Here is a 13,755-nt window from a genome sequence, read left to right as displayed (position 1 = left end):
AGCTAATAATTTCCCTGAGTGCGTTCATGCAGTCTGTGTGCATATGGTCCATTTGACTCCCACTTTCTTTACAAATGAGATGAAAATTAGCTAGAGCATATGCAAATGCGTGATGGTTCAGAGTTAGTGGCAGCATTAGGCTGGGTAAAGTCTTTGGGGTTGAGCCTTGGGGTTCAGCAGTGACAGATGTGTCCATGTTCCCTTGAAGATTAAGTGGTCTTTAAGCACTGACCACCTCTCGTGTGTTTTCACCATCTGCTGTGTTCTCTGCGTGCGTTTCAGGAGGCCATTCCCACCCCAATCGGCGGAGCGCTGGTCAGGCTCTCAACACAGGACGCTGCAACCTCACGTTCCTGTCGTGCAGAGACCAACGGGCAAGAAGGCAAGAAGCCACACCTTAGTGCTTTCTGTCATCCAATTACTTCATACGTAATAGCTGATAAATACACAATTTAGGAGTAACAATGTATGCAAAGCATTTTAAGGGCTTCAAATGTTTCTAAGTTTCCTGTTTCACTCTATGTCTGCACCTACGAACACTTCTTTCCTCAGTGCCCTAAGTGCTGGTGCGATCAGCCACGGTGGGCTATCCTGTGACATGCATGGATCAAAGCGTCAGAGCTTCCAGTAGCTTCTTTTGTTCCCTGTCCAAGTGAACGGAAAACAAAGTCTGGAACCCTGTGTAACCGCAAGCAAGCCGTGGAGTGCACTTGGCCTTCAAGTGTGTGTATTTTAACTTAGGTGGACAGGACTGCTGGTCGCCCTGCTCTTGGAGAATGGCTGGCACAGGGCGGTCACTGGGGATCTTACTGTGCACTGTAGGGAGAGGAGATGGCTCATTCCTATGGGAAATGCGAGAAGCTCAACTGGCAGCCGAGGTTTCTGTACCGCACTTGGACTTGAAGTGCAAGCTCATCCAGAGTTCAGTTCCCTGAACTTGGCTGCATCGAGGGAACCGTCCCTGCTTCCCTGCATGCTCCTGGAGTGGGAACGGAGACCTTCCAGCCGACTGTTCCTCAGTTTAAGGAATGAATCCAAGTCAATTCTAGAACAGAGTGATGTAATAAGAAGTATGTGTGCATTTAGCTGTGGTCCACAATGGAGGAACTTGGGAAGCAGTAAGAACAGTGTGTTAGTCATCTTCAGCCTTGCACTTTCCAAATGACGGAGAAAGAAACTGAAACGTGGGCTGTTACTAAGAGAAGGAAAGAACTTCTGTATAAAGAGCCGATCCCCTGAGGATAGACGTGAGGTCTGTGTCTGTCACGACATGGAATTTGCACCGGGCTGCAGGGGAAAGCACCCCGTGCGTGACCCATGGCTGGATGCACTGCTGCGTGTGAGGGGGTGAAGGTGGCCCAGCCCTCGTGAACGCCCGCCTCGCTGGGCTTAGAACTGACAGACATGCAGGCACACGGCGAGGACGGTTGACAACACAGTGTTTTTAATCTGTACCTCTAGAAAACATTTATATACGCTCTCTAATCAAGGGGTTATAGAAATACATTTAATATATAATAGTGCACGTTCGGGTACTTACTGTGAAAATAGCACATTTATTTAGAGAGGGATTTTATGCCCAAGGTCCTTGATGGTGTGTGGAATACATCCGTTGCCTTCTCTTGCAGTGTTTGTTACCAAGAAAAGCAGAAGCACCAACCAGTCTCCGCGGTTCCCCGTCGGAAGTGTCCTCAGAGTCATCCGGGTGGTCACAGCAGTGACTGACTGCTCTGGAAAGCGCGCGTGCGGCTCCCGCTCCGAGAAGCACTACATCTGCCTGCACTCGTGCCTCGTGCACATGGCCTGCCGCTCGATCCTCCACGTGCCTTCCTCGTAGGTGCAGTGGCAGATGGTGCACTCGTCAGTCTTCACTTCCCTGCCAGCTGGGATGACAGCAGTTTCGGCAAAGCAGTTTGGACCTGAAAATCGGAAGATGTGTTTTAGTATGGGCGGGGGGGGCATAAATACATAATGCTCATAATTAGGCAATCAGGCTCTTAGCACGTTCCACTCACTCTCAGGAAGGACAATGGAGAAGTCATAAAATGAAGTGCTTCAGCATTTTGTCTCTGAAATGAAATCAATGCGTTTAAATTTTTATGACAACACTGCTATTTTTCATTAACAGGCTCTTCCGTTGCTGGGGCCATATACATGGGTCAGGTTGGCATCGTTTGATTTAATTATTTCTAAGTAACCATAGAGAAAGCACGATTAACTGAAACCTTCACGGAACCACTCTTGTTCTTCATGACAAAGCTTCAACACGCAGACTGCTTGAAGGCGCACAAGCCGGTGTAACGCCCTCCTCTTGGAGCAGGTTTCCAAGTTTGGACACTTGCAGTCTGTGAAATGCTGGCTCAGGGTCTGCCCCTGAACTTCTGACTCCCAGGCACAGGATGCCGCCTGCACATTGCTTTGCTCAGTTCCCAGGTGAAGGACACCATGGCCAGGGGACCACCTGTGGAGAGGCACCACTGAGCATGTGCAGGGAGGGGTCTGTCAGTCTGCCAGGAGACCAAAGTCCTCTGCAGCGCCCAGTCAGCAGCACCAACTGGTCAACCAAGGTGTCACATCTGCCCTTCCCTCTGCATATGAGCTCAACAGTGTGACACAATGAGTATCAGAAAGATATCCAGTGTGAGCTGAGACAAATGGCTTCTTAGTCAGTGGCTTTTTTGTTGAGGTTCATACACCTAATTCCAATACGAACAATTGCTTTGCTTCCAAATCTCCATCTAAATTTCAAATATCAAAAAGAACTACAATGAAATTCAAACATCGGTAATTACTGCAGTCTAAATAAAGGCTTTGAACTTTGAACTTCATCTGTTTGCCAAAATTCTCATTTTCCTTCTTTCTTTGTTTCTAAGCCTTTTATAATGTGCTCAAACAGGCAAAATATGTTTAATTATAATGTGCGAAGTCATCCAAGAGATGGACCAGTTTCATCTGCAACATTTTAAGAAGAAATTAATCTACAGAACTTCAAGCTAAAAACTAGCCTTCCCATACGTCCAAGTGGAGTAACTGATGCTTTTTGGGGTTGTTTTCAGGCCAGTCAGTGGGCAAAGGGGCCAGCCCCTGAAGGTTGTGATAGGGGAGTGGCCCGGCATTCTGCTCTTCTCCCTCTGACACCTCCAGGTTTAATAATCCACTCGTTTCAAGTGAGAGCCGGACGGGCACTGGGCAACTCTGTGCCTCGCTGAGGAAAAATAACTAAACATGGGCAAAGGAGATCCTAAGAAGCCGAGAGGCAAAATGTCATCATATGCATTCTTTGTGCAAACTTGCCGGGAGGAGCATAAGAAGAAGCACCCAGATGCTTCCGTCAACTTCTCAGAGTTTTCTAAGAAGTGCTCAGAGAGGTGGAAGACCATGTCTGCTAAAGAGAAGGGAAAATTTGAAGACATGGCAAAGGCGGACAAGGCTCGTTATGAAAGAGAAATGAAAACCTATATCCCTCCTAAAGGGGAGACAAAAAAGAAGTTCAAGGATCCCAATGCGCCCAAGAGGACTCCTTCGGCCTTTTTCTTGTTCTGTTCTGAGTATCGCCCCAAAATCAAAGGAGAGCATCCTGGCCTGTCCATTGGTGATGTTGCAAAGAAACTGGGAGAGATGTGGAATAACACTGCTGCAGATGACAAGCAGCCCTACGAGAAGAAGGCTGCCAAACTGAAGGAAAAGTACGAGAAGGATATTGCTGCATACCGAGCTAAAGGAAAACCTGATGCAGCGAAAAAGGGAGTCGTCAAGGCTGAAAAGAGCAAGAAAAAGAAGGAAGAGGAGGAGGATGAAGAAGACGAAGAGGATGAGGAGGAAGAGGAAGACGAGGAAGATGAAGATGAAGAAGAAGATGATGATGATGAATAAGTTGGTTCTAGCGCAGTTTTTTTTTTCTTGTCTATAAAGCATTTAACCCCCCTGTACACAACTCACTCCTTTTAAAGAAAAAAAATTGAAATGTAAGGCTGTGTAAGATTTGTTTTTAAACTGTACAGTGTCTTTTTTTGTATAGTTAACACACTACCGAATGTGTCTTTAGATAGCCCTGTCCTGGTGGTATTTTCAATAGCCATTAACCTTGCCTGGTACAGTATGGGGGTTGTAAATTGGCATGGAAATTTTTTTTTTTTTTTTGACAGGCAGAGTGGACAGTGAGAGAGAGAGACAGAGAGAAAGGTCTTCCTTTGCCGTTGGTTCACCCTCCAATGGCCGCCACCGCGCTGATCCGATGGCAGGAGCCAGGAGCCAGATGCTTTTCCTGGTCTCCCATGGGGTGCAGGGCCCAAGCACCTGGGCCATCCTCCACTGCACTCCCTGGCCACATCAGAGGGCTGGCCTGGAAGAGGGGCAACCGGGACAGAATCCGGCGCCCCAACCGGGACTAGAACCCGGTCTGCCGGCGCCGCTAGGCGGAGGATTAGCCTAGTGAGCCGCGGCGCCGGCTGGCATGGAAATTTAAAGCAGGTTCTTGTTGGTGCACAGCACAAATTAGTTATATATGGGGACGGTAGTTATACGAAATAATTGTTGTTCTGTTAACTGAATACCACTCTGTAATTGCAAAAAAAAAAAAAAAGTTGCAGCTGTTTTGTTGACATTATGAATGCTTCTAAGTAAATACAATTTTTTTTATTAAAAAAAAATAATCCACTCGTTTCGAACGACTCCCAGATCCCAGTTTCATCTTGCTTGGCGGAGTTTAATTTGGGAGACACGATCTGCTTCTAAGTCATCCCAACATTTGTCAGTATGCTTTGTACACAGAAGGTGCAACATAAATGCCTAGAAAGCCTGTATTGGTAGAATCAGGTACTTAGAAGTCTTGTCTCTAGGTAAACATACATGAACTATCTGGCTCTGCTCCGGGGTAGTTACGTGATCTTGGACTAACTCCTTGTCCTCGCCCCAGTGACCGCCCCCACGGAATGAGAGTAACACTGCCTCCCAGTGCATGGTGCTGGGACCGGAACCTCCTTGTGCCCCACACTTGTGTTCTGAACGCAGCACAAGTCCTAGCCTGAATCAACCTTTCTGTGTCATTGCAACAGTAAATTTACTGAGTTTCTTCCAGATTATTAGTTTACATCTTCACTCTTTATATTGCTGTAGGATTTTTGATCTTAACTTTTCCATGTTTTGCAGCCTCTTAAAGTCATTATTGTTTTTGATTTTCAAATAGTCTGACATTTGCCTATGAGAACCTGAGTGTTCAGGCAGCTCTGGTACCATTTTAATGCACTACTGTAGTCTCTTAAAGTTTCTCTCATTTCTGAACCAAGAACATACCTTCAGCTCATCGTGTCCATGTCTGGAGTTGGCCGGTTCTCCCTTTTGATGGAGAATGCACCGAGACCTGAGACCTGGGTATTGCGTGTGCCCACTCTTCTAGATTGGCACAGTGCCTAGGCCCTCTTAGCAGGCACAGATGGGAACACACACACAATTATAAGTTCATAATCATTAGAATTCAACATTTTTCTTAGATTTTATATATGTATATCTCTCACCTATAATGTAACCTTTTTCTTTAAAAAAGATTTATTTCTTTATTTGAAAGGTAGAGTTACAGAGAGAGGGAGAGAAACTTGCCATCTGCTGGTTCACTCCCCAAATGGCCATAATGGCCAGGATTGTACCAGGCTGAAACCAGGAGCCAGGAGCTTCTTCCAGGTCTCCCACATGGGCCATCCTCTGCTGCTTTCCCAGGCACACTAGCAGGTAGCTGGATGGGAAGTGGAGCAGCAGGGACTGGAACCAGTGCCCATATGGGATGTCAGTCCTGCAGGCCACAGCTTAACCCACCATACCACAGTGCTGGCCACTAATGAAACCCTTTAAATTCAACATATTTTCTTGCTTTATTCTATTTTTTTCTTCGTAGGTTTTGCTTTTTTTGTGCTATCTTCAAAAAGTTCATAGAAAACACCTGTGAGAAACTACACGTAGATTTCAATTTTTTGCACTAAAACCTTTACAAATTATAACTCGTCTCAGCAGGATCTAGTTTGAGGCACTACAAAGGGTAAGGTACCACTTTGAAAAGGGCCCCTTATCAGGGGGACATGGGATACAATGAATGCAAGAACACATGTCAAATTAATGATGAGGCATGGTCGAGGAAGTGAGATCACTGACTCTTCATGAAAAGTTTATGGGGACAGTGCCCCAGATAAGTGAACCGTCTGCATATAAGTAAACAGGTAATTCACTGTAAGAAGGGAAAAGACACGTCGAAAATTAAGCCTGCAGGGAAGACCATCCACATCAGTTTTCTCGGAAAATATAGTCAATCTTATCCACGTCCTAGTTGAAGAGGATCGGCAAATGGCAGCGGCAGCAGCAGCCAACACCCCAGACCCCACACCTGCAAGGCAGAGCGAGTTCAGGGCTGCACGGGTCGGGGCAGGCAGGAGCAGGGCTGCCAGTGCAAACTGTTGAACAGGCGGCGTCAAGGTCCTCGAGCTTCTCTTCCAAGAACTGGAGCAGAAACGGGCAGGCTTTCCTGGTGCTGTTCTGAAGACAAAGCACAACCACAACAATGGCTACCAAGGGTGAAGTCCCGGCAGCGGTCACTGATGCTTGGACGTGCTTCCCCTTGACTTCCAGGAGGGCCACGGGGTGACAGCATCCGATGCTTGGACGTGCTTCCCCTGGACTTCCTGGAGGGCCTCGGGGTGGCAGCATCTGATGCTCGGACGTGCTTCCCCTTGACTTCCGGGAGAGTCAGGGGGTGGCAGCATCTGATGCTCGTTCTTCCCCTTGACTTCCGGGAGGGTCTCGGGGTGGCAGCATTGATGCTCGGATGTGCTTCCTCTTGACTTCCGGGAGAGTCAGGGGGTGGCAGCATCATGCTTAGGTGAGTGCACTGACAGCGTCAGGCAAAGCCTCAGGAGAGCAGCCCTGGAAGCTCCCGAGTCCTGCCAGCACGAGTGCTGCTCCTCCCTTTCACACAGCGCAGTTCCGCAGGGGCCCAGCAGCCCATCCTCACTGCCCTGCCGTGGCCCATCCTGAACGCCTCCGGCTCCCTCACCTTCGACATGCGTTTAGCGGGCAGCCCCTTTCCTTCCTTGGGGTATAAAGACTGCCCGGGCTCTCCTGGGACCCTGCGCCCTTGGGGTGGACTAACAGAAGGGTATAAAGACTGCCCGGGCTCTCCTGGGACCCTGCGCCCTTGGGGTGGACTAACAGAAGGGTATAAAGACTGCCGGGCTCTCCTGGGACCCTGTGCCCTTGGGGTGGACTAACAGAAGCATCTCCAGGGTAGTGGAGCTTATGTTGAGAAGTGAAGTTCACACTTTTTATTTTTCATTCCGTTCTCACCAGGACTGATGTAAGCCCACTAGTAGATCTCATTTTTTTTACACTAGGACTCTTGGTTGTTGAAATGAGCTCATTTACCTGTTTTTTTTTTTTTTTTTTTTTTTTTTTATCCTACAGTTACAAAAAGTAGCTTCAAAGTCACAACACGAATGTGATTTCTAATACGTAACAGAGGTCCGCCTTTCACTTCTTACAGATGGTGTGTTTGTTCAGAAGCCCCTCGGTCCCCTCTGTGCAGTCATGTGACTGACAGTGAGTGACGGCGAGTGACCAGTTAGGTCAGGCAGTTTCCATGTCTCCACCCCATTCTTGCTTTCTCATCGCCACCTCCAGGCAACGCAGCAGCGGCTTTTAGTAATGTATAATTTCTCCTTCCAGTGTGACTACTTTTCACAAATGTGAATTAATTTCATTTTCCTTTCACAAAAGGTAGCAAACGTCCTGCCTGCAGGTGCCTTGCTTCTGTCCCTGAAGCTCACGTTCAGCTGACCTCGCCCGCCCGGCCAGACTGGCCCTGGTCTTTGGGCCCCACCGTCTGTGTGTCTGCACCACAGTTGGGTCAATACCGCGTGGATGTGGCCCTGGCTAGGCACGAAATGTACGCATCGCCGTGCATTTGTTGTCCTCCGCATCGCCGTGCATTTGTTGTCCTCCGCCTCAGGTGAGGAAGAGCTAGAGACACTGTCAGGAACTTGTGTTTATGAAGACAAGCGAAGAGCCGACAAAAGCACCAGACGTCAAATGATGGAAACCGCACGCTGGAGTCCGACAGCCACAGCGCCGCCTGTGTGCGCGCAGGGAAGTGTGTGGTGACCTACAAGCAGCTCTCTCTGTCCAGGGGAGGAGGGCAGGCTCGACTCAGCCCCCACAGGCCACAGTCTGCACCCCGACCTGGGCGAGGGAGCTGCAAGCCCAGGACAGGCAGATGTCTGCTCCTGGGGCTGTGCTGAGAACAGTGCCCGGGCAGAGCCTTCCGTGCGGTGGTTCACTGCGACTGCGCTTGTCTAAATCTGCCTTCTCCAGCCCCATGCTGGTGTGGGGGACAGCCACATGCGCCGCTGTCTGATGGGCAGGTGGACGCACGGAGAGGCAGCTGTGTGACTCCCTGTCTGACGGGCAGACGGACGCAGGGAGAGGCGGTTTGTGTTCCAAACGAGCTGCATGACTATGCACACTTAACGTGCACAATCAGCTTTCTTCACCTAACGATTTTGGTGTGAGAAAAGAGTTAATCAGGTAACTTAACTGGAATTATGTGATATGTTGCTCTTTTTCCCCACTTCAAAAACTTAGTAATGATACAGTTAAAAATGTTATTATTTTATAAATTCTTGTTGAATCAAAGCACATATAAATGATAACTCATAAAAACTTAACTGAAATATAATTTTAGACTTCTACAAGTCCAATGACTGATTTTCTAAGGCGTTCTTTTTTTAAAAAAATTATTTATTTATTTGAAATTCAGTGTCGCAGAGTGAGGGAGACACACACACACACACACACACACAGAGAAATATGTTTCGTCCCCTGATTCATGCCCTAGACAGCAGCAATGGGTGGGGTTGGGCCAGGCCGAAGCCAGGACCAGTATCTTCTTTTGGGTCTCCCATGTAGGTGCAGGGGCCCTCGCACTTCGGCCACCCTCTAGTGCTTTCCCAGGCCATTAGCAGGGAGCTGGATTGGAAGTGGGGCAGCCAGGACTCCAACCGGCATTCACATGGAATGTTGGCATCAGTTTGACCTGCTATGCCGCAACACTGGCCCCAAGCATTCTCATAAATTAACTAAGCTGTGAGGCTCTTTGAACGAATTTCACCTAAACATATGTGGCTACACACACGCACACACACACACATAACACAGTTATTTAAATTTTCATTTCCAGTTGCTCATTGCTAGTACTTAGGAAAGTGATTGAATTTTGTGGATTAATCTGTGTCCTGCACCCTGCTTATCTGTTCCAGGGATGATTTTTCTTGACTCTTGGATGTTTCCCACAGGCCACCATGTGAGCTGTGACGAGGAGGACCCTATTCCTGCTCCCCGAAGCCTGTCATCCTTTCCCTTGTGTGTTGCATTAGCAGGATCCCACTATGGTGCTGAAAGGTGCTGAGAGGCGGCAGTCTCCTCTTGTTCCTGCTCCTGGTGAGAAAATTTGAGTTTCTCACCGTAAGTCTGATGTTCAGGTTTCTTTGCAGATAATTATTATGTTGAGGAACTTCTCCTCTCCTCCTGGTTTACTAAGTTTTTATCAGGAAAGTATGCTGGATGTTAGCATCTAGATTTTATCACATCAATGATGTGATCATGTGCTGACATGATGATTACATTAATGTTCAAGTATTGAGCCAGCTTGACATACCTGGGTTATATGCCTTGGTTGTGGTATATAATTTACTTTAAACACTGTTGTATTCAATTTGATGATAGTTTGTTCAGACTTTGTGCATATGCACATATTCGTAATAGACTTTATGTCTGCTGCTCTTACCACGTGCTTGTCTGGTTTTGGTATCACAGAGCAATGCTGAGAGGCATGGGCAGTGGTATAGTTTCTTTCCTAAGTGTTTGGTAGAACTCACCAGTAAGCCCATCCACGCCTGGTGCTTTCGGTATTAGAAGGATCTTAACTGTTGTTTCAATTTAATACATAGGCCTAGTCAGGGTTATGTGTTTCTTCTTGTGTGAGTTCTGGAAGATTTTGCCTTTCAAGCAAATGGCTCATTTCACCTAGATTGCCAAATTTGTGGGAACAGAGTTGTTAATAACGTTTCTTTGTTGTCCTTTTAATGTCCATGGGCTCTCTAGACATGTCCCACTTTTTATTTCTGATATTTTCCATTTTAGTTCCCACTGCTTTTATTCTTGGTTATCTTGGCTACAGGATTATTGATTTATTGTTCTCTGTTGATTTCCTATGTTCAAGTTCAATGATTTTACTCTAACACTTATTATTTCTTTTCTTCTGCTTATTTTAGCTTTGATTTGCTATTTTTTTAAGATTTCTTTATTTATTTGAAAGGAAGAGTTACAGAGACAGAGAGTATCTGATCTGCTGGTTCACTCCCCAGATGGCCACAATGGCCAGAGCTGCACCCATCTGAAGCCAGGAGCCAAGAACTTCCTCCCCGTCTCCCATGCGGGTGCAGGGGCCCAAGGACTTGGTCCATCTTCTCCTGCTATCCCAGGCCATAGCAGAGAGCTGGATAGGAAGAGGAGCAGCCAGGACTCGAACCAGCTCCCCTACTGGATACCAGCACTGAAGGCAGCGGCCTCACCCACTATGCCACAGTGCCAGCCCCTGATTTGCTATTTTTAAGGCAAAGAATGTGGTCTTTGACAATGTTCCAGAATGTGTGTTTTGCTGTTGTTGGATGAAGGAGGCAGTGGATGTCGACTGTATCTGGTTGATTGATGGGAAGGCTCGGGTCAGCTACATTCCTACTGATTGTTTTGTGTCAGATGTGTTGATTTCTGATAGAGGAAGGCGGAATGTAGCAGCAGATCCCTGTAGTTCTACTTGCAGTCTGTTAGATTCCTCTCCAAGTGTCCCGATGCTGTGTTTGTAAGCAAATACCTGTTGAAGACCGCGAGGGCTTCTTTGGGGACTCACACTTGTATCGTTGTATTATATTATGTCTGATAAGTGACATGTGACATTACATTGATCTGGCCTGGGTGCAGGTAAAGGGCCCTGTGGCTAAAACTGGCTCATTTCACAAGATCATGGTGTTAATGCTTTTCCTGACCGGCACCTGGTCGCTTTCTGTGCTAATCTGACCTCAGTGCAGGGCATTCACACCGTGAGCCCTGGTGTTCACACCATCAGGGCGCTTGGGTCCAACGTAGGGCATGGATGTGGTGTCTGCCCCAAACCCCTTGTTAAGACTTCATGACACGTAGAGAGTAGGAAGAGGCAAGCCCTTCAGGAGACAGTTAACTCATCTCATGAATGGGACTAGGGACTCACAAAAGGGGTTCAAGGAAGCTGCCATCCCCCACACCCTCCCACCTTGTGCCACACAGGGAGGCTGCCACAGAAAACAGGAACCTGCCAGCACAGTGGAAAATGTGAATTTCTGATGCTTCCAGATTCCCTAGGCAGTGGGATTGAGTTATAACAGCATGAGTGAACCGAGTCACGTAGTATCCAGCTGGCTTGGGATGTGCAGCACAATTAACAGCCTCGGTGGGGGCGGCATTGTGGTGTAGCAGGTAAAGCCACTGCCTGCAGTGCCGGCTCCCATATGGGTGCCAGTTCGAATCCCGGCTGCTCCACTTCTGATCCAGCTCTCTGCTGTGGTCTGGAAAGCAGTGGAAGATGGCATAGGTCCTTGGGCCCCTGCACCTGTGTGGGAGACCAGGAAGAAGCTCCTGGCTTCAGATCGGCATGGCTCCAGCCATTGCGGCCATCTGGGGAGTGAACCATCAGATGGAAGACCTCTCTCTCTCTTTCTCTCTCTCTCTCTCTCTCTCCTTCTCTCTGTGTGTAATTCTGACTTTCAAAAATAAATAAATAAATCTTAAAAAAAAAAAAAAAAACCAGCCTCCGTGGCGAGCCAAGGAAGGAGCTGTCCAGCATCCGTGGCAGAGCCTCCAGCCTGTCTCCTGGAATGCGGTCTGGGAACCACTGCCACTGTGCCGAGGCTGGGTGCTGCTGCCACTCGCCGTGTGCTGAACTCTGAAGGCCTTGGGCTATGACTCAGCCTGCAGAAGAAGCTGGAGCCTTGGAGTGTCTGTGGCTGAGCACCTCCCTTGCTGCGCCCTCGTCTCCGGCACAAATGCCTTCCACAGTCTCAGCCCTGGCGCCCACCCCTGCTCTTCCCTGGCTCCAAGGATTCACCCTGGGGTCTAGGACTGCGTGCGGCACAGAACTACAGCTCAGTGTCTGGGTGGCTGAGTTAAATTTTTATAATCAAATAATGACTTTGGCACAGAGATAAAATTTCCCTGCTGTGCTGCTGGGTAAGCTTCCAGTGTACTTTATGGTTGTACAACGAGGATTGGGAAGCCACAGAAGCCACCATCCATGAACAAAGACACAGATAAGTACCCGGGGACCCATCTCTCCCCGGTCTAGGCACAGAGGGAGGCCCTGCTTGCGGGATGACCGAGCGACAGAGCAGAAACCCAGGCAGCCCGGGAGGCCTGCGGGGCCAGGGTTGTGGCAGCAGCTTATGTCAGCACCAGGTTATTTGTAACCTTTCCTTTGGAGACACGAAATCGAAATGAAAACAACTCCCGGGCACACCGACCGTTCCCCACAGAGCAACTGCCTGTTCCTACCAAGCCGCATCCTGCACGCCCAGGTGCATTGATGCAACAGGAGCACGCCCCGGGGTTCTGTGCTCCCGCCTGTGCGGTTTTGTGGAAGGCACCCAGTACGAAATCCTTTAACCACAACATCAAAATGAGGGGAAAAAACCCACACGTGACCCTAGAATAAGCATGCAAATGAGGCACATGTGGCCTCCGCGCAGTGGAAATCCTCCTCCACGGGAAATGTGGGTCAGCTGGAGGCTGCCTGCCCAGGGAGTGCCGGGAGCAGCCAGACGTCTCGCTGAGCTTGCTCCTTGCCAGCCCTCTGGGGACGTCCCCGGCCCCAGGACTCCTGGAAGCCAGAGCAGAACTCCTCTGTCATTGTATTTCCATCCTTTCATGTTGACCTAATTTATCAAACGCCACTCAGTCTCCACCAGAATCCAAGAAATAAAATACATCCACATTCTGCAGGTTAAAGCCCGCACATCTCGGAAAATGCACAGAATGCACTCGCACTCGAAGTGATGAAGAACGGGAGGCGCTTTCCAAAGCTCCTACTCCCATCTGTTTAAAATGGCCCCACTGCCAGAGAGACGAGCCCAGCTCCTCTGAAGACCTGGTGGAGGAAGGGCCCTCCAGGGGCGCGGCTCGGCTACGCCACGCCGCACGGAGCACTTCAGGTCTAAATGCCTTTGGCTATGGAGCCTCCACTCAGGGCCAGTTATCAATACTGCTCAACACTGACAGCCCATGGAGAAACGCCTGAGAAATAAACCGGGCAAATGTGAGAGAAGATGTGACTGACGTCTTTGTAGAACGCGTGCAGGTCACTCATGGGGCAGGTGAACTGACCTGGCCACCTGTCTACAGTGCGACCGCCACATGCCTGCAGGTGCCTGGAATGTCACATGACCTTGGAACACAACATGACTGCGACCCCAGGGGCCCCCTTGTGCCTCGTGGACATCTAACAGAACAGGATACTTCATCTACTGCACTGCCTAGAAACAGAATCATCGCAGTTTTGAAATCCTAGTTTGATCCTACTGTGCATTTCCCACTACGCTTTTTGTGGATCTCTCCTCCGTGTGGATTTCAAAATGCTTTTGCACCAAAATAAACTTTTTTTACATCCATTTTCCAGGAACTTTTTGAAGTGCCCTC

The 13,755-nt window shown here is 48.6% G+C and overlaps 1 protein-coding gene and 1 pseudogene across 3 annotated transcripts in view; one reads left to right on the top strand and one right to left on the bottom strand.

The window, feature by feature from the left end:
• Positions 1-204: 204 nt before the first annotated feature.
• Positions 205-13,755, bottom strand: part of VWC2 (von Willebrand factor C domain containing 2) — a 101,888-nt gene continuing 88,337 nt past the window's right edge. For both annotated transcript variants that reach the window (XM_017337642.4, XM_089315972.1), the window contains exon 4: positions 205-1,919. In XM_017337642.4, the coding sequence (XP_017193131.2) occupies positions 1,768-1,919 (152 nt within the window). In that variant the 3' untranslated portion in view covers positions 205-1,767. The remainder of the gene's footprint in view (positions 1,920-13,755) is intronic.
• On the top strand, positions 3,169-4,089 carry LOC100356237 (high mobility group protein B1 pseudogene; annotated as a pseudogene). The gene has a single exon (XR_016222882.1). The product of XR_016222882.1 is annotated as a high mobility group protein B1 pseudogene (transcript).

This window comes from Oryctolagus cuniculus, chromosome 16, assembly GCF_051225735.1.
Source record: "Oryctolagus cuniculus isolate XC-2025 breed Fujian yellow rabbit chromosome 16, ASM5122573v1, whole genome shotgun sequence".
Lineage (NCBI taxonomy): Eukaryota > Metazoa > Chordata > Mammalia > Lagomorpha > Leporidae > Oryctolagus > Oryctolagus cuniculus.
This window is presented reverse-complemented; position numbering and strand designations above follow the sequence as displayed.